General features: G+C 65.1%; 1 protein-coding gene across 1 annotated transcript in view; it reads right to left on the bottom strand.

The window, feature by feature from the left end:
• The window catches only part of KIF21B (kinesin family member 21B), a 41365-nt gene continuing 21843 nt past the window's right edge, over nt 1-19522 (bottom strand). The window contains exons 15-35 of the mRNA XM_059906241.1: nt 18107-18306; nt 14815-14922; nt 14296-14364; nt 13690-13922; nt 13389-13536; nt 13098-13292; nt 12910-13011; nt 11601-11766; nt 11369-11420; nt 11141-11198; nt 10211-10416; nt 10058-10132; nt 8372-8485; nt 6665-6703; nt 4847-4983; nt 3880-4060; nt 3596-3760; nt 3257-3374; nt 2464-2634; nt 1610-1809; nt 1-570 (exon numbers count right to left, since the gene is read on the bottom strand). Of these exons, the coding sequence (XP_059762224.1) occupies nt 513-570; nt 1610-1809; nt 2464-2634; nt 3257-3374; nt 3596-3760; nt 3880-4060; nt 4847-4983; nt 6665-6703; nt 8372-8485; nt 10058-10132; nt 10211-10416; nt 11141-11198; nt 11369-11420; nt 11601-11766; nt 12910-13011; nt 13098-13292; nt 13389-13536; nt 13690-13922; nt 14296-14364; nt 14815-14922; nt 18107-18306 (2795 nt within the window). The 3' untranslated portion in view covers nt 1-512. The remainder of the gene's footprint in view (nt 571-1609; nt 1810-2463; nt 2635-3256; nt 3375-3595; nt 3761-3879; nt 4061-4846; nt 4984-6664; nt 6704-8371; nt 8486-10057; nt 10133-10210; nt 10417-11140; nt 11199-11368; nt 11421-11600; nt 11767-12909; nt 13012-13097; nt 13293-13388; nt 13537-13689; nt 13923-14295; nt 14365-14814; nt 14923-18106; nt 18307-19522) is intronic.

Below are 19522 nucleotides of genomic sequence, written 5' to 3' on the forward strand. Positions count from 1 at the left end.
CACGGGGAGTGGCCACTGGTGGCCGGGGGGCTAAGGTCAGCTGCAGGGCCAGCTGCCTACACCTGGTTTCCATGGTTACCTGAGGGCTATCTTTCTGGGCTCAGAGGCAGGTGCAGTGGCTGGGCCAGAGGATGTAGGGGAGGCCTGCTGGCCGGAGGGGCACGGCGAGGGCTGCCCCACCTCCCGGACCGACCCCCCGGGCCAAGGCTGGAGGAAGGGCGTGGCCAGCTCGGCAAGGGAACACGGGGACAGGTTGGGGGGTGGGCAGGCCTGCAGGGAGAGAAATGAGGGGAAACGCCCTTTGGCTTCACAGCTTAATTAACTCCCGGACCTCCCTGTCCCCAGGAGGCGGGGGAGGGAGGGGGCAGTATCCCGTGGGAAGGTCAGGGAGAGGAAGGCGGGCAGGAGGGCCACAGCCTCTGTCCCCCGGGCGCCGCCCCGCTGGGCCCCAGCTTCCCCTCTGTGCATCCCAGCTGCTGGGCCGAGGGTCAGGCTGTCCTCTGAGCTCACTCCTAGTGGGGGCCGCTGGGTACCAGGCGCCGGGCACTCCAGAACTTCACTGTCAGGTCACTGGGCGGAGCAAGAGAGGCCTGGTCAATTCCTGAAGAGGGCACGGCTGGCCACCCCCGAATGAAGCATGGGCCAGATTCCCCAACGTGCCAGGCGGGGCTGGGGCCCAGGGGCAAGCGTTGCTTAGGCCGAGGGCGGCTGCAGGGGTGGAGGGGTGCTGGGCAGAGGGAGGGGCCTGTGGTCACCAAGGCCCCACAGGATCCTTAGCACGGGTTCTCTCCGTTGTTGCTATTTTGTTTTGTCTTGTCCAGGCCTGAATGCTCCCCGTCTGCTCTCTGCCACCTGGCACCCCTCTCCTGGGGGTCTGTCCCCCGTCCACGCTCGGAAAGAAGAGGGGCAGGCGGGGCAATCTCGGGGCAGGCAGGATATGGGGGGAGAGAAGGGAAGAGGAGTAAAATAATGTCGTACCGTTAAGAAGCAGCTCAGATCGAAGTGGAGAAAGAGGGGAAAGGAAAGAGGGGGAGGATGAGAGAGGAGATGGGAGCAGGGAGGATGGGGGGGGAGAGAGGAGGGGGAGGGGGAGAGGAGAGCGGAGGGGGCGCGGAGGTCAGGGCAGGGTGGTGGCTCGGCCCTTTATGGCCAGGACTCGGCGAGGAAGGCAGGGGGTGAGTCCAGGGACGTAATTCCACAACTTTACCCGGCAGTCACTGTGGGGGGAGAGGCAGGAGGAGGCGGAAAGGGGGAGGCGGAGAGAAGGAACGTGGTCGGAACAAGAAGGAAAAAGAAGAGGCCGTCCGAGCAGCTGCCCCTGGGACAGAGGGCCTGGGCGTCCCTGGATGGGACCAGAGCTGGGGCTGAGGGAGGTGGGCTGCTCTGTGGTCTGGGATACCTGCACAGGGGTCAAGGCTGCTGTGTCAGGGGCAGGGAGGGCTGGGAGACGGGGGGTGGTCCCAGCCTGGGGCCCAGCATCCCCCACGGGCGCTCCGCGAAGGCGGGCTCAGGCCAGGGGCGCCGTGGGGTCCGCTCCACGCCCCGCCCGCGGGGACAGCGCCCGGGGGAGGGTGGGGAGCGGGAACAGAGCTCTCTGCCCGGCACCCACCTGGAGGCGGTGAAGATGTGCTTGGCGTTGGTGCAGACGGCGTTGATGGGGCTGTCGTGGCCCTTGATCTCGCCAATGGGCGTGAAGTTGTCCACGTTCCAGACCTTGATGACGCCTGCGCGGCAGGCGCTCAGCAGCATGGGGCGGCCCGGGACGAAGGCCAGGGCGCACACCCAGTCCTTGTGCGCCGTGGGGATTTGCTGCGGGAGGAGCGAGCCGTGAGGGCGGGAAGCGGGGGACCCTGCCCCAGGCTCCAGAGATGAGTCCTTCATTCCTGCTCCCATGCTCGGCCCTGAGGCCCTGCACCGATAGAGAGCCCTTTAGCCCTCAGAGGGGTCGGAAGGGAAGGGGGCGACTGGTCAGACCGGGGGCCGAGAGCAGACCCTTCCTGAGAGCTGCTGCCTGAAGGCAGATGGTGGAGGCAGGAGAGGGTGCTGGCCGGCAGGGGGCACTGGGGGGAAGAGGGTGCTGGCCGGGGGTGGGGGACAGGGGGGTAGAGGGTGCCGGTGGGGGGGGCACTGGGGGGAAGAGGGTGCTGGCTGGCAGGGGGGGACAGGGGGATACAGGGTGCCAGCCGGTGGGGGGGGGCACTGGGGGGAAGAGGGTGCCGGCAGCGGGGGCACAGGGGGGAAGAGAGTGCCCGCCAGGGGGCAGGGGGGGGCACAGGGGGGAAGAGGGTGCTGGCTGGCGGGGGGGCACAGGGGGGAAGAGGGTACCAGCCAGGGGGGTAAACACAGGTGGGGAAGAGGCTGCAGAACTGGCAGCCTGGGGGGCTCTGGCCCAGGACACAGGGTCCCCAAGCCCTGCCCGGGGGACCGCCTCTCCGCAGCCCAGCCCTCCCGCCCCCACTGCACCTGCATGAGCTCCTGCTGCTCCAGGTCCCACTTCTTGATGCCATTATCCCGGGAGCCACTGAACAGGATGTCCCCCTGGATGGCCAGACACTCGATGCCATCGTAGTGCGGGGGCTCGAAGTTGTGGGTGGGGCCGACGGTGCCCGTCACACACTCACCCAGCTCAAACATCTGCGGAGGAGGGGCGGGAGGGAGGCCGGGTGGAGATGGGCTTCCCGGGGGACAGGAACTGGGGGCAGGGAGGCTGACTCAAGGTGGGTTTGGGGTGTGAGCCTCCTATTAAAATTTTAAAACTTTTTAATAAATAAATATAACACTACTTGTACTTTAAATAAAAACATTCATCACAACCCCACCACCCTCTTTCCCTTTTTATCCACTGCATCCCAGTTTCCGACCTTGTACCTACGTTTGCAATGACACGACCAGGGAGCAAACAGCATCAGTGCTGACTTGTGCTCTTTGTGGGTTTTTTTTCATATTTATCGTGTAATCAGTTGCACTGCTTCCTGTCCTGTGGGTTTTCCCTAATTTACCTGACTGTTATCCTACCCGTAGACATTTAGGTTCTTTCTGATTTTTCAGCATGTACAAAAATTACGCTGCAATCTTGACCTTCTGCACAGACCTGACTCCTTGGGGGTGATTTTTCAGCATAAATCCCCTAGGGGTCTCATTATTTTCCATGAGTCCCAAGGCAGTGGAGGGAGAGGGCCGAGGCAAGGAGAGCAGGAGGAGCACAGAGCCGCCCCCGAGCCCGGCCTCAAGGTCAAGGTCGAGGGCTTCTCTGTACCTTAACGTAGTGGTCCTTGGAGCCGGTCACTACCAGGTCGTGCTGGCTGGCGGTCTGGGCGACCGTCAGGCACATCACGGGGCCGATGTGGCCAGTCAGCTTGCCGACGGGCTGGAGCCTGCAGGGGAGGAGAGGCCCAGTGTTGGGGGGGTGGATCGGGGGGACCCTGGGGTGGGGTTGGGGGTCCACCCTGGGGTGAACACGCTGGCCAGGGGACTCTCCCCCCCTCAGAGCAAGATCGAGACGCAGGCACAAGCTGCCTGCAACCTGGGGCTCGGAGGAGCGGCCGAGGTCCCACCGCCCCGGGGGTCCCCCGCCCTGCCCGGGCCCCTCCCCGACCTGCTGAGCTCCCAGATGCGGACGGCGTTGCCCGAGGCGGCATACAGCATGCTGCCCGAGGGGCTGAGGGCGATCTGGTTGATCTGGTGCTCTCCCTGAGCGCTGGTGATGGTGCGGGTGGACGCAGCCGCACAGGCGTCCCCTGAGACCACCTGGCCTGAGGACCTGCCCGTGAGGGAGAGAGGCAGGGTCAGAGGTAAGGGCTGGGCTGTCCCTCGCGGGCCTCCTGGGCTGGGTCCTGGCTCCTGCCCCGCCACCAGTGCGAGCCGGGCGGGACGACTTACGTGAGGGTCCGGACGCACTTGGCCGAGTCTCGGATGTCCCACACCTTGATGTAGGAGGTGGACACGGAGAACACGAGCCCAGAGAGGCTGCAGTACTTGATGGAGACCACGTTGCTGGGGTGGCCCTTCAGAGCTGCGATCTCCTGCCCTGTCACCAAGTTCCACATCTTACAGCTGCGGTCTGCGAGAAAGTGGGCATGAGCGGGACACAGCCGTTATGGCCGGGGCCCGGGGAACTCCCGTCCCCACAGCCACCGGGGCCGCCAAGGCCAGGGGAGGTGGTCCAGGGTTGCCCAGGGGACGGGCTCCGGGTCCAGGGGCGAACACGTGCTCCCGCCTGCTCCCGTGGTGCACGGACGAGCCCGGCACTTCCCACCAGGGCTTCTCGGGCAAACGCCCACCAACACCAGGTTCACGGAGCATCGCCGGGGTGCCGGGGTTAGAATAAGCTCCCGTGCCTGCCAATCACTGACCAAATTAATGAACGATGGCAAGCAAGTCTCAGGGGGAAAACTTGGAACCAATCAACCTCGCCTAGATTCACAACCTTCTCCCTCCTGCCACGCAGGTAGGTGTATACATATTTCCCGTTTTTCTATTAGCTGTCTCCTGCACAGCTGCTCTTCCTGCCAGAAGGTAACGTTTTCTGACGGTTGTTGGGATTAAGGAATCGGAGGAAGTGCGCAGCCCTAAGTGCTGGGGTCGGGGAGGGGCTGAGATGAGCAAAGGTGGGGCACCTGGCATGCTTCCTGGAGTTCGGGAGGCAGGTCTGGAAGGAGGTACTGGATGGAGACCCCAGGGCCAGCTAGGAGGGGAGGCCCGGGGCGGGGAGCCCTGAGCCCCGGCAGGAGACCCCACCTCCTCAGCCTGGCGGCGGTGATCCCGTCTCCTGGGCAGCCCACTCTGGGAGAGGGAGCGCGAGGGCGGGAGGCCCTGACCCCACCCGGCCGGTCCGGGTTCCGCCCACCTTTGGACCCTGTGAAAAGCAGCTCGTCCGTGGCGTCCAGGCAGAGGATGGGCTTGGTGTGGCCCTCGGCCATGGAGACGCACTGCAGCGGGGCCGTCCGCGCGCCCTTGGCTCCTCCGACCGGGGTGATAATGCCCCTTCCCGGGAGAGAGGGAGAGAGGCGCCCGTCAGCCCGGGACCGCGGCCAGGCTGAGCGAGGCGCCCGGGTGAGGGACGGGCGGAGGGGCACTCGGGCTGTGGCCGGGGCTCCAGCCACAGCCCCCCAGGTCCGAGAGCCGCGCAGACGGGGGCCTGCGGTGCAGCCTCTCAGTCGCCATCCTGAGCACTTCCGGGGAGCAAGCCCGGCCAGGCACAGCCGGGGGGCCAGAACACGCGGGCATCCCCTCCGACGCCTGCCTGACCCAGAACCCGAGACACACAGGCCCCCAGGCCCCAGCCGGGCAGGGCAGAGGCCCCAGAGCTGGATGGGCTCCTCCGGCACCTCGGTGACCACAGGGAGGGTCGAGGAGTGCAGAGAGGGAGGGCGCCCAGGCCGCCACGCCCATGCAGAGACGCGCGCACGTCACGCCCACCTGGGCCCTCTTGGACCAGTGAGGTCAGATCCGTGACTGCCATCTGCAAAGGGCTAAGTCCCTCTGGGGAGGCCTGCTCAGCTCTGTGGGAAGAACGCAGGCCCCTGTGGGGAGTGAGGCTCTGTGCAGGGTATGGCCCCCTCCTCCCCGCGAGCACTCAGAGACGAAGGAGGCCTGTCCTGGGCGGGCCTGAGGACTTCGCTACACACCAGCCTCCTGCAGGGCCTGAGGATGAGGATTTTTCTCCCACTGAGGGTCTTTGGGAACGAGCCCCCGGCCAAGTCACGTGCACGTCTGAAACGTGGCCTATTCTTTCCAAAGACAGCGCCGCCCCTGTGGCCGAGAGCGTCTGACGTGACCAATGTCCTGCCCTGCCCGCAGCTGCTCAAGAGCCCCCGGACTCCACCGGCACCCCCAAGGACGGCGGTCGGACAGGCCCAGCTGTCCCCGGTGTCGCAGGCACACGAAGAGCCCCACCCCCCAGCTCCCCGCTTCTGACGCTGGCTTGGGCCCAGGGGAAGGAGCCGGGGAAGGAGCCCAAGACAGCAGTGGCAAGACCCCGAGTTAAAGGATAACCCTCCACCCATGGGAGGGGCCAGGGGGTGGGGGGGTAGCTGGCAGCCTTGCAGCCAGGGGACGGTTACAGAGGCGTCACCCCCGGGGGCAGGGACAGTGAGTGGCGGTCGCCCCGGAAGAGCAGGCGGAGCCCTCAGCCCAGGGTGGCCCTTTCCCAGCCGGGGCTCAGGCCCACCAGGTCCTGGGACTTGCTCCGTGTTACGGGCAGGGGGAGGCGTGTGCGTGTGTGTGTGTGTGCGTGTGTGTGCGTGTGCGCACGTGTGTGCGTGTGCGCGGGGCTGGCTGAGGGGAGAGAGGTCTCCTGGTACTCCTGGTCTTCGGGCCAGGAGACGTGGGCAGGGCCACTTCTCGTTCAGAGCCAAGGTCGGTGAGGGAGCCCCCAATACTGAGCAGCACGACCCTCCAGCAGTCTCTCTCCAGGGGTCCGGCCCCCCAGGCTCCCTGCCCGCCCCTCCCACCCAGTGACAAGCCACCAGCAGCCATATGCCCCCCCCGAGCCCCCAGCTCCAGCCTGGCGCAGTCAGAGGCCACGAAGCACCCACGAGAGAGGAACCAGGGGTGAGAAGGGCAGGAGGGGGTCTGGGGGAGCCACGGAGAGGAGGGGCCGCATGCTGAGGGCAGGGTGCGGGGGAAGGGGGACAGAGAGGGAGCAGCGAGACATTCTGTGTACCTCAGGACCTCCGACAAAGAGGAGTCGCTGTCATCAGACCTGGGGGCAGAAAATTAGCTGGATTAGGGGGAGAGAGGGACACACACGAGGGAGCGGAGGCGGCAGCAGCGTGGGGAGGTCAGAGGGTGGTTATTCTCTGCAGGGGGAGCGGAGAGAGGACAGAAGGGAGGGCCTGAGGGCAGCGGAGAGGAGGTGGGGCAGGCCGGGGAGCTGGGGACGCCCCTCGGACAACAGGGCGGGGATGGGGGCGGGGAGGGGCGGAGGGGAGACGGGCCTTGCTGGTCCCAGGACCCCGGCTGCCTCACTGCACCAGCTGGGGGCCCCTGCCCCCTGAGTGACGCTGTGCCTGCTCCCACCCCTCCCAGGGGCAGGCCTCTCCCAGCAGTGCTTCGAGGGCCTGCTGAACCCCAAGCACTGGCCCCAGGAGCCGCCGGACGGTGCCCGGGAGCTGGCTCTGCACACACATGGGCCCGACACCCGGGCCACCGGGCAGGACCGGGGTCTGGAAGCCCCTGGGGCTGGGATGCCAGGGTCCCACCCAGAGCTGCTGAGAGGGACCTGTGACTGTCAAGGTGTGGGGGGCACCCTGGCTGGTGTGAAGGCCCCTGGCTGGTGTGAAGGGCCCCTGGCTGGCATGCGGGTCCCCTGGCTGGCATGGGGGGCACCCTGGCTGGGGTAAGGGGCCCCTGACTGGTGTGAAGGGCCCCTGGCTGGCATGGGGGTCCCCTGGCTGGCACTGGGGTCCCCTGGATGGCATGGGGGTCCCCTGGCTGGCATGGGGGTCCCCTGGCTGGCGTGGGCCGGGCTCGCTGCTGTCCTCCCGCAAGGGGGGCCACGGCAGGTTTGGGGCAGGAGCAATGGTCTGTCTCTGTGAGGAGAGGTGATGTAGGCAAGGACTAGCACTTCGTAGCCTGGGCTCCGCCGAAGGACAGAGGAGCTATTAGAGCCGAGAGGAGCCCTCCGGGGGCTGCAGAAAGTTGGGTGTCGGGGGTGCCCAGCAGTGTGGGGGGCCCGGCGGGGAGCACAGGAGGGCGGGGCCTCCCCCTTCGCCAACGCGGAGCCCCACAAGTCAGAGATCCCAGGTTTGGGCCCAACTCGACTGCTTTCTAGGTGTCCCGGGGCCTCTGAGCCTCTCTCCTCTTTGTACAGCAGGGAAGGCAGTCCTCACGGCTGGTTTATATACTTCCAGCGGAATCCCGTGTGTGCAAGCCTGGGGCGGCGTTGGGGGTCGCTGCCCACCACACTGTGGGGTAAGTGTCCAGCGGGAGCGGTCAGTAGGGGTGAGCTGACCCCACCATGTGACCGAAACGGGGTCTCCTTCTGCAGGGACCCTTCACAAGGGCGCTGGGGCGTGGCCTGAGCATTAGCGGGGGCGGGGGGGGGGGGATGCGTGACTGAAGCTGAAGGAAGGGGCCCCAGAGAAGAATCAGAATCAGCAGAGGAGGCGGGGCAGCTCTGGGTAGGCCCTCGGGGTGCCCGACTGCCCGGGCCTGGCCCCGTGGCTTCCTTCGTGCCCTCTCCTGCGGTCCCCACACGCTCAGGGGACGGGAGGGGTCCGCGGTCAGCACAGAAAGGGCGGAGGCGCCGGGAGAGGGGCCAGCACAGCATGCCTAGGGCCTCCCCGCTGCCCGCCCGCCCGCGGCGAGGACCCGCCCACAGCCTCCCTGTCCCCTCTGCGCCCCCCGCCCCCCGGCGCCCGGCTCTTACTTGTCCAGCGCTGACCCTTGGCTCTGGTTACTGGTGAGACGAGAGAAGACGTTTCGGTCGTTCCGGGGCCGAGTGGGAGGGGACGAGGGGGGCGTGAAGCCCACGTCTGTGGACCTGGCAGGTGAGCAGGACAGAGCAGCATCCGTTAGTAACCGCACCTCTGCCCGCGGGCATGCACACGCGGGGTCACCTGCACCACCTTCCGTCTGGTTGTAAGGCCTGCAGGGTCCTACGGCCCAGCTCCTGCTTAGCCCCCGGGGGCTGGTCCTCGTGATCCGTGGGTTCCGCATTTGGGAATTAATTCACCTGCTCATCAAAGCCTATCTGTCAGCCCCAAACAATACCCCCAGGGCCTTCCTGGCCATTTGCAGGCATGAGGACCCAAGCGCACATCTTCCCAGCTGAGGTCAAAAGAGGTGGCCCTACCTCCCTCACAGTGTACACAGCGCCCTTTCCAGTCTATTTAGTGTCATGCTTTTCATATTTTTGTGCTTTTGGTTGGTGATTTCAGTGTTTAAAATGGCCCCGAAGATGGTGCTGCAGGGCCACCTGGTGTCCTGAGCTCAAGGAAGCTGGGACGTGATTTACAAAGAAAATACGTGTTAGATGAGCTTCGTTCAGGCGTGAGTTCTAGGGCTGTTGGCCCTGAGTTCAATGTTCATGAGTCAACGGTACATATTGGATTAGGTGTCTTGAAACAGAAACTCACATGACGGGTTGATAGAAACGCTGGGACCAGAGGCCCCCAGGAGCCCAGCCCTGTATTTCCCGGGAACAACAGCTCAGGATTCGCTAAGTCGTGTTCACGGTGACTTGACAACACAACTGCCACAAACAGCGTGACCTGATCTCCAGGGAAGATTCCAAGGCCTCATGGCGCCACCCCTTCCAGCACCCATGACCCTGCTCTTTGGAAGGTGGCCCTCAGGTTCAGCCCATCCTCCCTCCCTTTGGAGGGTCATCACGAGTCCAGCCTACATTCCCCCCAATTGCAATTCAGTGTGTTCTCTCTGTCACGGGGGGCGGGACGGTCTGTGGGGCCCCGGGTGCACAGATGCCCTTGCGACTCCTCCCACCAAAGGCCCATCTGCAGCCACGGGCATGGGCGGCTGGACCGGAGGGAGGGACAGGAGCATGTCCCCCTCCCGACAAGGCAGGTGCATGAGGTCATCCTGAGCCCCTGCCCTTCTACTACTTCGCTGTGTGACCTGGGGAGGCCACCAAACATCTCTGAAAATTAAGGTGACCCTGAGAGGCATCGGGAGACCCGAAGAAGCCCGTGGGGCCCCATGAGTGGCTGTCCGGCTGGGGACTGTCCTCGGTCCTGCATCCCCTCCCAGGACTGTCCTTACTCACCTACACTCCGCCCACAGGACAAGACCTTGAAAGGGGCTGAGGCCTTCCAAGGACCCCTGGCCGTGAACGGGGCTGAAGCCCACTGGTCCCGTGACCAGTCCAGGCCACTGCAAATCCGCCCACGCTGAGCTCACGGCAGCCGGCAGTTTTTAGCAGCGGCCTTGGCCACCAGCTCAGGTGCTTATGGAGAGATTGTTTCCTGAGCCGCAGCTGACAAAGTGAGGAAGGGGCCGTGCGGGGAGCCGAGCGGGGCCGGATGAACGTGTACACGACGGTCTACAGCGGGCCTCCCAGCGATTCCCGCCCCCGGGGTCTAGAACATGTCCTCACCTGATGGGCTGCCCTCGGTCGTATGACTTCCTCCGGGTCAGAGGGGACGTCTCCGCTCCTCGAGACTGCCGGGGGCTGGAATGCAGGGTCCAGTGAGGCCCAGGCCCACCTCCCGGTCCCACCCATCCCCCCACCCCTCGGCTCCCTCCTTACAAAGTGCTCCCTCTGGTGGGCAGGCTGATGGTCCGAGAGACCTTGTCCCGGTAGTAGGGGTCTCGGATGGAGAAGCCCACTCCGTCCTCTTTGATCTCCACGAGGGAGGCCAGGGACTTAGTGATGTTCTTGGTGGACACGTCCAGCGGGGGGCCCAGGCACTCGGCAGACACGGCCTTCATCTGGGCGGACAGCTTGGGCTCACCCTGAGACAGGAAGGGCTGGGTGGACCCACTGCCCAAACACGACGGCACAGAACGGGGAGCTGGGGGAGTTCCAGCGGGGAGACGTGCCGCCGGCCTGAGGCAGAGGAGGTGATGGAACGGCCCCGGCAGACACGACCCAGACACGTCTCCCGAGGCTTCTGGAGAAGCCAAACCAACAGGAAATGCCTCTGCTGCCCTTCTTTAGACTTTGCAAACAGAATGCCAGGCTGACCTCTGCTGCTCACCGCTAATCAGTTACTCAGAGGCTGTGCACAGGTCACTGCTCCCAGTCTGCAGGGTCTTCCCTTCTCTCTTTAGTGAGTCCTGTTTCGTGGCTCCGTCTAGTCTAGTAATTGCTCCCTCAGTGTCAGACAGACTCCCCCCCTGCTGAGTCAGTAATCTGCGTGCAGTAACTAGACATCCAGGGTTAGCTGGTCTTTGACCCAGAGCAGGAGGCAGAGTCTTGGTGGGGAAGAGGGTGAGTTCTGAAAGCGAGGCCCCGGGCTGTGATGATGTCACTCCACCCATTTCAAAAGGAATGGGCTGTAACGGGTCACACATCTGGGCACCCTGACCCTTTCCAGGTTAGATAGACCCTTCTTGGCCGCCGCATCCCCAGCTGGAGGCAATACTGGGTTGGGGCTGAGGGTAGGGGTAGAGCCCCAGGAAGGTGGGGAGGACCAGGCTGCGGGGAGCCCCCCGGCCTCCTGCTGGTGGGGCTCACCTTGAACTTGAAGTCGTCATGGCTGGTGGAGCCTCTCATGGTGAACGACTGGGAGAAGCTAAGGAAAAAGCAGAGGAGGGTCAGGATGGCGACAGCTGATGTCCCGGTTCCCTGGGGCTTAGGTTCACGGGTCCCAAAGAGCCCCCGAGCCCAGGCTGAGCCCTCGACCCTCCGGCAACCCCCCAACCCAGCCCCAGGCACATGCTCGCTCCCAACCTGGAAACTCACCTCCCCTCCGAGACCTCAGACACCTCCTCATCTGTGCTGGCGTAGCCGTTCTCTGCCGGGGACGAGGGAGCCGAGGGGTGAGGCCCCGACCCCTCACCCGCCCTCCCGCCCCTCACCCTCTGGGATCCGACCGCGGCTTCCGGGGAGCCTGGGGGAGGGAGGGCCTCTGAGGCGGGAGGCAGGGAGCCCTGGGGGTCCCTGGGGGCCGCGAGGCCCGCCCCCCGCCCTGTACCCTGCTGCACGTTGTGGATGAGGGCCTGCAGCTCGGGATGGGCCTCGGCCTTCTCGCGCAGGGCGTCGAGCAGCAGGTGGTTCTGGGAGGGGCCCGCTATGTCTGTCTGCCTCAGCCGTCCCTCCAGCAGCCGGATCTGGGCCTCCTTCTGGGCCACCTGCAGCCCCTGAGGGTGGGGAGCGAGGAGGCCTGGGGTTACCCCTCCCGGCCTGGGGCTGTGGGGACCGCCGTCACTGCCCTCCCAGAATCTGCTCCCAACCAGACGCCTCCCCGCTAGCTCCCAGGCCCCAGCCTGTGCCCATCACAGACCTGCGATGCACCTCAGCCCCCATCCCCCCCATCCACGCTGTGGGGCACACTCCCTGTCATGGGCAGAATCGTGTCCCCAGAACGCATATGTAGATGCTGTAACCTCCAGGAGCTCAGAACGTGACTGTGTTTGGAGATGGGGTCTTCAGGAGATGATTAAGTTAAAATGAAGTGTCTAGAGGGGGCCCTCATCCCTATGACCGGTGTCCTTATAAGAGGAGGAAATCAGGACACAGACACACACAGAGGGAGGACCTCAGGAAGGGAGACGCCGAGTCTACAGGCCCAGGAGAGAGGCTCAGAGGGACCCGCCCACACCTCGATCTCTGACCCCCAGCCTCCAGGACGGGGAGCAGTAAACGTCTGCTGTTTAGGTCCCCCGGCCGCGGGGCTGGTCACGGTGGCCCCGGCAGAGGAACACGCTCCCGAGTCGCCAAGCAGAGCTGAGAGAGCTCCCTGGGGCGGGTGAGGGGTCAAGGAGGCCAAGCCCCTGCCCCTTCCCCGAGTTGCCCCGCAGGCACAGATCCTGGGGGAAGGAAGTCCCCACGGCCAGCGCTCCGTCGGGCAGAGGGGACAGGGGACCGCCACAGGCCAAGGGATGCCGTCTGCTCCTGCACGAGGCCCCTGACCCCACGCCTGGGCGGAGCATGTCTGTGCGGTCCTGTTGCCCCACCGGAAGCGCGCACACACACACACACACACACACACACACACACGCTGCTCCCTCCACCTCCGCGGGCTCAGGCCCGGCCCTGCTCTGGATGGGCTCGCACCAGACGCTAGGGTCGCCCCCGACGGAGGCCCTGCTGTGTGCCAGGCGCCACGCCAAGCCTCTGGTCCCGTCATCTCGTTAAAGCCGCGCGCGCAGCAAGCCGTCCCCCGCTTTACAGCCTCAGCGCTTGCCCGCGCCTGTGAGGGCCGCTGCCGGGCGGCCGGGCCCTGTGCTTGGTCACGGGGGTGCCTACCCGCTGGGCCCGGCAGGAGGCGAGCCCCGGCCTACCTTGTCGATGGACGCCTTGAGGAAGTTGTCCAGCAGGAGGCGGGCTTCGGCCAGGGAGCAGGAGCTGATGACCACCGACGTGTCTGTGGAGTCCAGCTCCTCCTGGACCGGGAGGCGGAGGGCCCGCGTCACCAGGGCTGCCTCCCCCCAGGCCCAGGCGCCCTCCCGCTCCCCCGCCCCGCGGGCACCTTGGTCTCCTCCAGCTGCACAATGGTGGCCTGGCAGTCGCCGATGCTGTCGTTGATGTAGTCGACGTTGGCCGCCAGCACCTCGATCTCCTCTGCCAGCTCCTGCAGCCCCCTCTCCTCCTCCGGGCTCTCGGCCTGCAGCCGCTCCCGCTTCCTCCTCAACGCCTCCTGCAGGAGGGATAGCTCCTCCCTTTTCTGGGGGGAGGGAGGAGGCCTCAGGCTGCTGCCCGGCCCGGCCCGCAGGGAGGAGGGGGTCGGGGGGGGACAGAGCCGGGCGGGGGGAGGACCCACCTTGATGAGCCGCTCCATGTCAGCCTCCAGGTTGACGATGGTCATCCTCTGCATGACGATGTCGACGATCCTCCGCTCCAGCGACTGCCACTTGAGCCTGGCGGCCTTACTGAAGCTCTGGCTGGCCCCCTTCTTCTGGAACTTCTTTCTGGGGGGCAGAGACAAAGAGGCAGGGGAAGGACCACCCTCAGCCTCTGCAGCTGCGTGGAGACTCAGACCCAGAGCCAACGGCCGAGGGGACCCCGGCGCTTGCCCCTCCCAGGCCCCGCCCGCACCGGCCAGGTGCCCCAAGCCGCCTCACCTGGCAGGGCGGGCGCCAGACATGGTGGGCGCGGGGTGGCTCCCCAAGAAGTGGCTGATCTTGCGGTCCCACTGGCGCACGATGCTGGAGACGGAGCGGGCCCCCGATTCGGCCTCGGACGAGGTGGTGCTGGCCGACACCTCGGTGCCCGAGTCCAGCATGGGTGGCTTCGGTCCCACGCGGCCCGCCACCCGCTCAGACATGGGCTTGGCCAGACGCCTCAGTGCAGAAACCTGGGGGCCCAGAGGAGCGGGACCCAGTGGACAGGGTGCCCCCAGCCCACGGAAAGGCCCAGGTTGGGGCGCGGGGCAGGGAGAATACAGGGTCGCTCCGTCCTGGCCTGGGTTTGGGACTGAGAAAGGTCCAAAGGGTCTCCAATGTGAAATGGACACAAAAGAGGCTCCCCGTCCTTTTTAAAAGTTAACCACTACGGCATCTGGACCGGAGCCTGCAGCCCACCCCCAGCCTCAGCACTCCAGCTGAGAAAGGCCCTCCCACGGGGGCCACCCCAAGTCAGCACGTGGCCAGGGGGAGCTGGGGCCACAGGGGGGCTGCTCTCAGGACAGGGGGGCAGGGCAGGGGCCACGGGGGAGGGGCCGGGCTCACCTCCTGGGTTTTCCTCCTCAGGACCATTTCCTGCTGCCGCTTCTGGGACTCCAGAGCCCGGATCTGAAACTGTGGGTGAGAGGAGAGGGTGGGGTGTACACTCGGGCCCGAAGCCCGTTCCACCCGGGCCGGCCCTGGAGGTGAGCGCCTTGTGCAGCCAAAACTCGCCGGTAAAGGGGACCCAGCGTTTGGGTCCCTTTCTCCACGAGGACACGTCTCTCGGCCTCTTCTCCCCGCCGCGGGCGAGGAGCCTGGAGCAGAGGGCCGGGCCCGCCAGGCCTCCCTGCAGCGCTGGAAGCTGCTGGTGACCTGGGCAGGGTCCTACCCGGCGGCGGGCTCGAGGCCTGGCTCGGAAGCCCACGAGGACCGGGCTGGGCTCCCGCAGCCGTCCTGCCCTCCCGCGTAGGGCCGCGCCTCTCCTCCCAGCGCCACCGTCACCGCTCAGGCCCGCGTGGTCAGGAGGGGCGGCCAGGCACGCGGGGAGGCGGGGGGCCCAGGGACCCTCGAGGCTGCCCTCACCTCCTGCCGCCGCTGCTCCTTCTTGAGCTGAGCGATCTCCCGGTTCCTCTTGGTCTCCGCCAGCCGCCGCCGCTGTTGCTCCTCCCGCATCTGCTTCATCAGGGCCACCTGGGATGGGGCGGGGCCGGGGTGAGGCCGGGGTGAGGCCGGGCCTGATGGTGGGGTTGAGGGCTGGCCCGGAGGATGCCGGGCAGGGGTGGAAGCCACCGGGTGGCAGTGCCTCAGGGGGTCTGGCCCCACCTTGTCCACAGGAGTGAAGGTGTCCCACCACCTGGGCAACCTACGGAAAGGAGCGGCCTTACTGCCAGCCCAGCCGTGCAGGTGAGACCACTGTGCAGGGTCCAGCCACGGCCCCCAGTGCTCTGCTCACAGCCCCTGGTGGTCCTCACGCAGAGCCACTGCCGGTGCCCAGCCACTCTGGGACCAGCCTAAGCTGCTGGAGGCAAGGGGTCCTGCCTGGACGGAGCAGCGTTCTCTCCCCCACCCGCAGCTGAGCTGCCGGCGGGGCGCATTCCCAGGCCAGGTTCTCACGGTGACGACAATAAAAACCAGCATCATTTACTGAGCCCACACTATATGCCCAGCCCCGTCCTCACGATAATCATACGCGACAGGCGTTCTCACTCCTATTTTACAAATAAGAAAGGAGCCTCAGAGAGACAAAATGACTTAAAGTCATAAAATCAGTAATGGGTGGCCAGACTTCTGGCCCAGGTCGCTTTGCTTCAAAATCCAGCTCTTACCACGGCCGTGGGGATGGCACCAGGGCAGGTCAGAGCGGAGCTGGCGACCAAACACAGAGCCTGGAGCCGAGCTCTCGGAGGGCCGGCCAAAGGCTCAGAGCGCATCACCCGGGAGGCCAGAGGTGAGCCGGCACAATGCGGAGCCGTGCGCTGGGCCCTTGTAGCGTCCACCCCCCTGGCCCCAGAGCACAGAGTGCAAAGTGCACAGGGGTCAGACTCCTTCCATGGGACGGCGCCGTGAGAATCAGGTGCGCGCTGTCCCTCCTCTGCCACTGAGGCCTCAGACGCCCCAGGAATGTCACCAGCCTGCCCTGAGGGCGGTTAAGAGAGGAAAAGGCCCGGGAGGGAGGCTGGAAGGACTGCGCTGGCTTCTCCCTCAGAAGGCAGGCTGTGTCGGCGGGGGGGGGGGGGGGGCGCGGGGAAGCTACAGAGAGGAGGAGGGCTCCCTGCTGCCGGGCCTTTGGGGTCCAGAACAAATGCTCCCCCAAAGGGCTGGGGCTGACAAGAGAAGCCAAGCCTGGGCGGGAAGCGGACCCAAGCCCCGCCCACAGGGAGCTGCACGCACACTGAGACGGCGGCCCTCATATGGAGCCGGGGCCAGAGCCTTCCTGGGGAGGAATGTGTCTTTCTGGACAAAGGTCCATCTGTCCAGCTCTGCCTGTGTGGCCGAGTCCCAGGGAGGTCATCACAGGGATGGTGGTCTCAGAACGGGTGGGAACATTCCAGGCACGTGACAGCACAGCACCTGAGGCCAGCACTGTCCTGAGTGTCTCCTCTGCTTAGGCCACCTCTGTAAACCGCAGGGCCTGCCCCTGAACTGCGCTGGGAGGGTCTTGGGCACTGGCTCTCACGGCAACTGGTTAGAATCCTTGACTGCTGCCCTCGGTCCTTCTGACAGAAACCCTGGGCCCCTGCTGGGCACCCTGGGACAGCCCAAGGGTGCTCTGTTCAGCCTCTTTCCTAGGCTCACAAGGGCACAGTTACCCGGGCAGAGCGGGGCCCCCGGCTGAAGGGCTGAGCAAGCTGAGACTGAAACCCGGGAACACGCAGGGACCCTCTGTCCTTCACACACGTCCTGGGCATTATTATATTATTTTTCCAGGCTTCAGAGCCATAGAAGGGTCCTGCCTCATAGGGACCTCTACAGTAGGGTCACCTCCCGCTGAGATGACGGCCGGCCGGCACCAGCCAGGACCGCCTCGAGAGGTGTTAGCCAGGGAGCCTCCAGGGAGACAGAGTCAGGACGCAGGCAGAGCCCCCAGAACACTCCAGGGGCTGCAGAATGTGCAGTGCAGCCCCCGAAAGGGGACAACCAAGGCCCTGGTCCCTCCCTCCTACCACCAGAGGGCGCCCGCTGACCCAAGTCCCCCTCTTCCTCCTGCAGCCCGGGGCAGCATCGGCTGGTGGAGGTCCAGGGGCAAACCGGCTCCCTGGGGCCAGTGCAGGACGGACCGTCTGAGCAGAGCGAGACTGGCCCTTCTCCACCCTGGACAGGCTGACGGGCCCTGGATGTGTGGCCCAGGCGTGGCTGGGGACAGAGCCTGCCCAGGGGAGGTGGCTAGCCCGATGGCTGAGGGTCCCACCTGGCAGAATCTGCATCATCACAGCATCACCCCTCTCCGCTGCACACTGGTCAGCGCCAGCCCAGTCGGGCGGGGAGGACGCAGTTACCATGGCACCGGGTGCTCCCCTCTGTGGGACCTGTTCCCACGGCCAGCTGTCTGCGGCTCGCTGGGGTCCTGTCCCAGCGCCTGGCGCAGGGCTGCGGGGAGCTGGGGTACACGGGGGGCTGGGGCCAGGGCAGGAACGTGCAGCAGGCAGCCAAGGGGACGGAGGACATAAGGGCAGCACGGATCTGCGGGCCCAGGCGGGAATGAGGACCCAGCCGGACGGGGAGGCAGAAGAGCCAGAAGCCAGGCTCGAGCGCCCTGGACGACGGCGACTGGAAAAGGGTGGCGGCAGAGAACTGAGTCTGAATCCCAGCGCTGCCCCAGGAGGCGGGAGTCACCCTCTGAGGAGTGGCAGTGACACCTGGGCTGCTTTCTCCAGCTCCTCCTCAGGACCAAATGCGGTTGTGGTGTTGGGGGACTGGTGGAGAGCCACATCCAATCGTCACTACATAATTATTATCATGAGTATAGGCAAACATGGCACAGGTGGGAGGCCTCACATGCACTGCGTGTGGACTGGAGGCCACGATGGTGGGGCGGGGCCCCTGGGGCCCCTCTCCTGCCCCTCCAGGGGGAAAGGTGCTTTAACCCTGGACAACGCACTAAGAGGACCGGGTCCAGGACCAGGATGGGGCTGAAACAGGCAATGCCGTGTGTCAAGACAAGCAGCCACGCTGACAGCGGTGATTATTTTTAACACGGTAAGTGGGTCTGAAACTACACCCCTGTCCCCTAGCCCCCTTTTGCCGCCTTCATCTCGGCCCCGCCCCCCAATTTGGCGTCACCCAACCCCGCCCCTACCTAGGCCTTCTTCATCTCGGCCCCGCCCCCGCTCCCACCTTGGCCCCGCCCACGCCACGCCCACGCCCCGGCCCCCACCTTAGCCTTCTTCATCTCGGCCACCTCGGCCTGCAGCTTCTTGAGCTCCCTCTCGTAGCGAGACTGGTTCTTGAGCAGCCGCGCGTGCTCCTTCTGCGCGGCCTGCAGCTTCTGCAGGTCCCGGTTCATCTCCCGCAGCCTCTTCTCATAGTCCGCCTTGATCTTGTTGGCCTTCTCCTCCGTGTAGCACTCCATGGTACCTGCGTGCAGCGGGGCAGGGTCTGCGCAGGTCCCTGGGCCCCAGTGCCCGGGCAGCCTGGGCTCCAGTGTCGGGGCGTGACGTGGGCGAGTCACACCCTCCTCCGCCCGTTCCTTCGTGTGAACAAGGAGGGGCTCGGACTAGGAGACGCCCAAGGGCATTCTAGGGACCTCGAAGGGGTGATTTCATCCTGAGATCTCTGAGCCCCTGCTCGTCAGCTTGCCATGAGGGGCCTGAGGACCACTCCCGCTGGCTCGGTTCTGACCCGTGATTGGAGGAAAGGGCCGGGACCAGTGGGAAGGGGAAGAGTTAGCAAGAGAAGACAGAGTGAGTGGGCTCGGGGAGAAGGAGCGACCTGGTTCTCCACCCTTAACCTTTCCTACCTGAACTGCCAACGTCTAACAGACATGGCAAACTGGCAGGTGCAAGCCCACCTCCTCACCCTCCACCCCCTCACCCAGCAGTCTTCCCCATCTCAGTATCTCACCACGTCCTTCCAGAAGCTCCCTCCCTGGAGGTATCTTTGGCTCCCTTCTCTTAATCCCCCACCAACCAATCAACAAAGGCTTTCATTTCCATCTTCAAAATGGATCCAGAATACGACCACTTCTCACTTCCTCCTGTCCAAACCATCTCTCACCAGGACCTTTATAAGAGTTTCCTAACTGGTCTCAAGCTTCCACTTTTGCTTCCTTGCACAGCAGCCAAAGCGATCTTGCCAGAATGCTTTCAAAATTTACATCACGCCCCTTAAAACCCCACACTTCCCATGTCCCTCAGAGAATAAGACAAAAATCCTAAAATGACTGACACACCTGCTCCGACATTTCTCCTCTGATCTCCTTGACTGCTAGTGTCCCCTCACACCGTGCTCCAGCCATCGGGGCCCTCGTCATGCCACCAACATGCCCGGTGCACGTCTGCCTCGGGGCCTTGGTATCTTCTGTTCCCTCTGCCTGCAATGCTCTTCCCCTCACTCATTCTCTCCAGCACTATCTCACCTCCTTCCAGTCTTTGCTCAGATGCCAGCTTCTCAGCAAAGTCTCCCACGACCATCCTTCTCAACACGCCCACCCCCTCCCCAGCACACCGTGCCCCCTTCCCTGCTGCATTCTTCCACGACACTTATCACCCCCGACATGCTATAGGATCTGCCACTTATCTTATTTACGTCGGTCTCTCCCCACTAGAATGCGCGCTCCAAAACTCTAGCATCT

Source organism: Balaenoptera ricei, chromosome 1 (assembly GCF_028023285.1).
Source record: "Balaenoptera ricei isolate mBalRic1 chromosome 1, mBalRic1.hap2, whole genome shotgun sequence".
Lineage (NCBI taxonomy): Eukaryota > Metazoa > Chordata > Mammalia > Artiodactyla > Balaenopteridae > Balaenoptera > Balaenoptera ricei.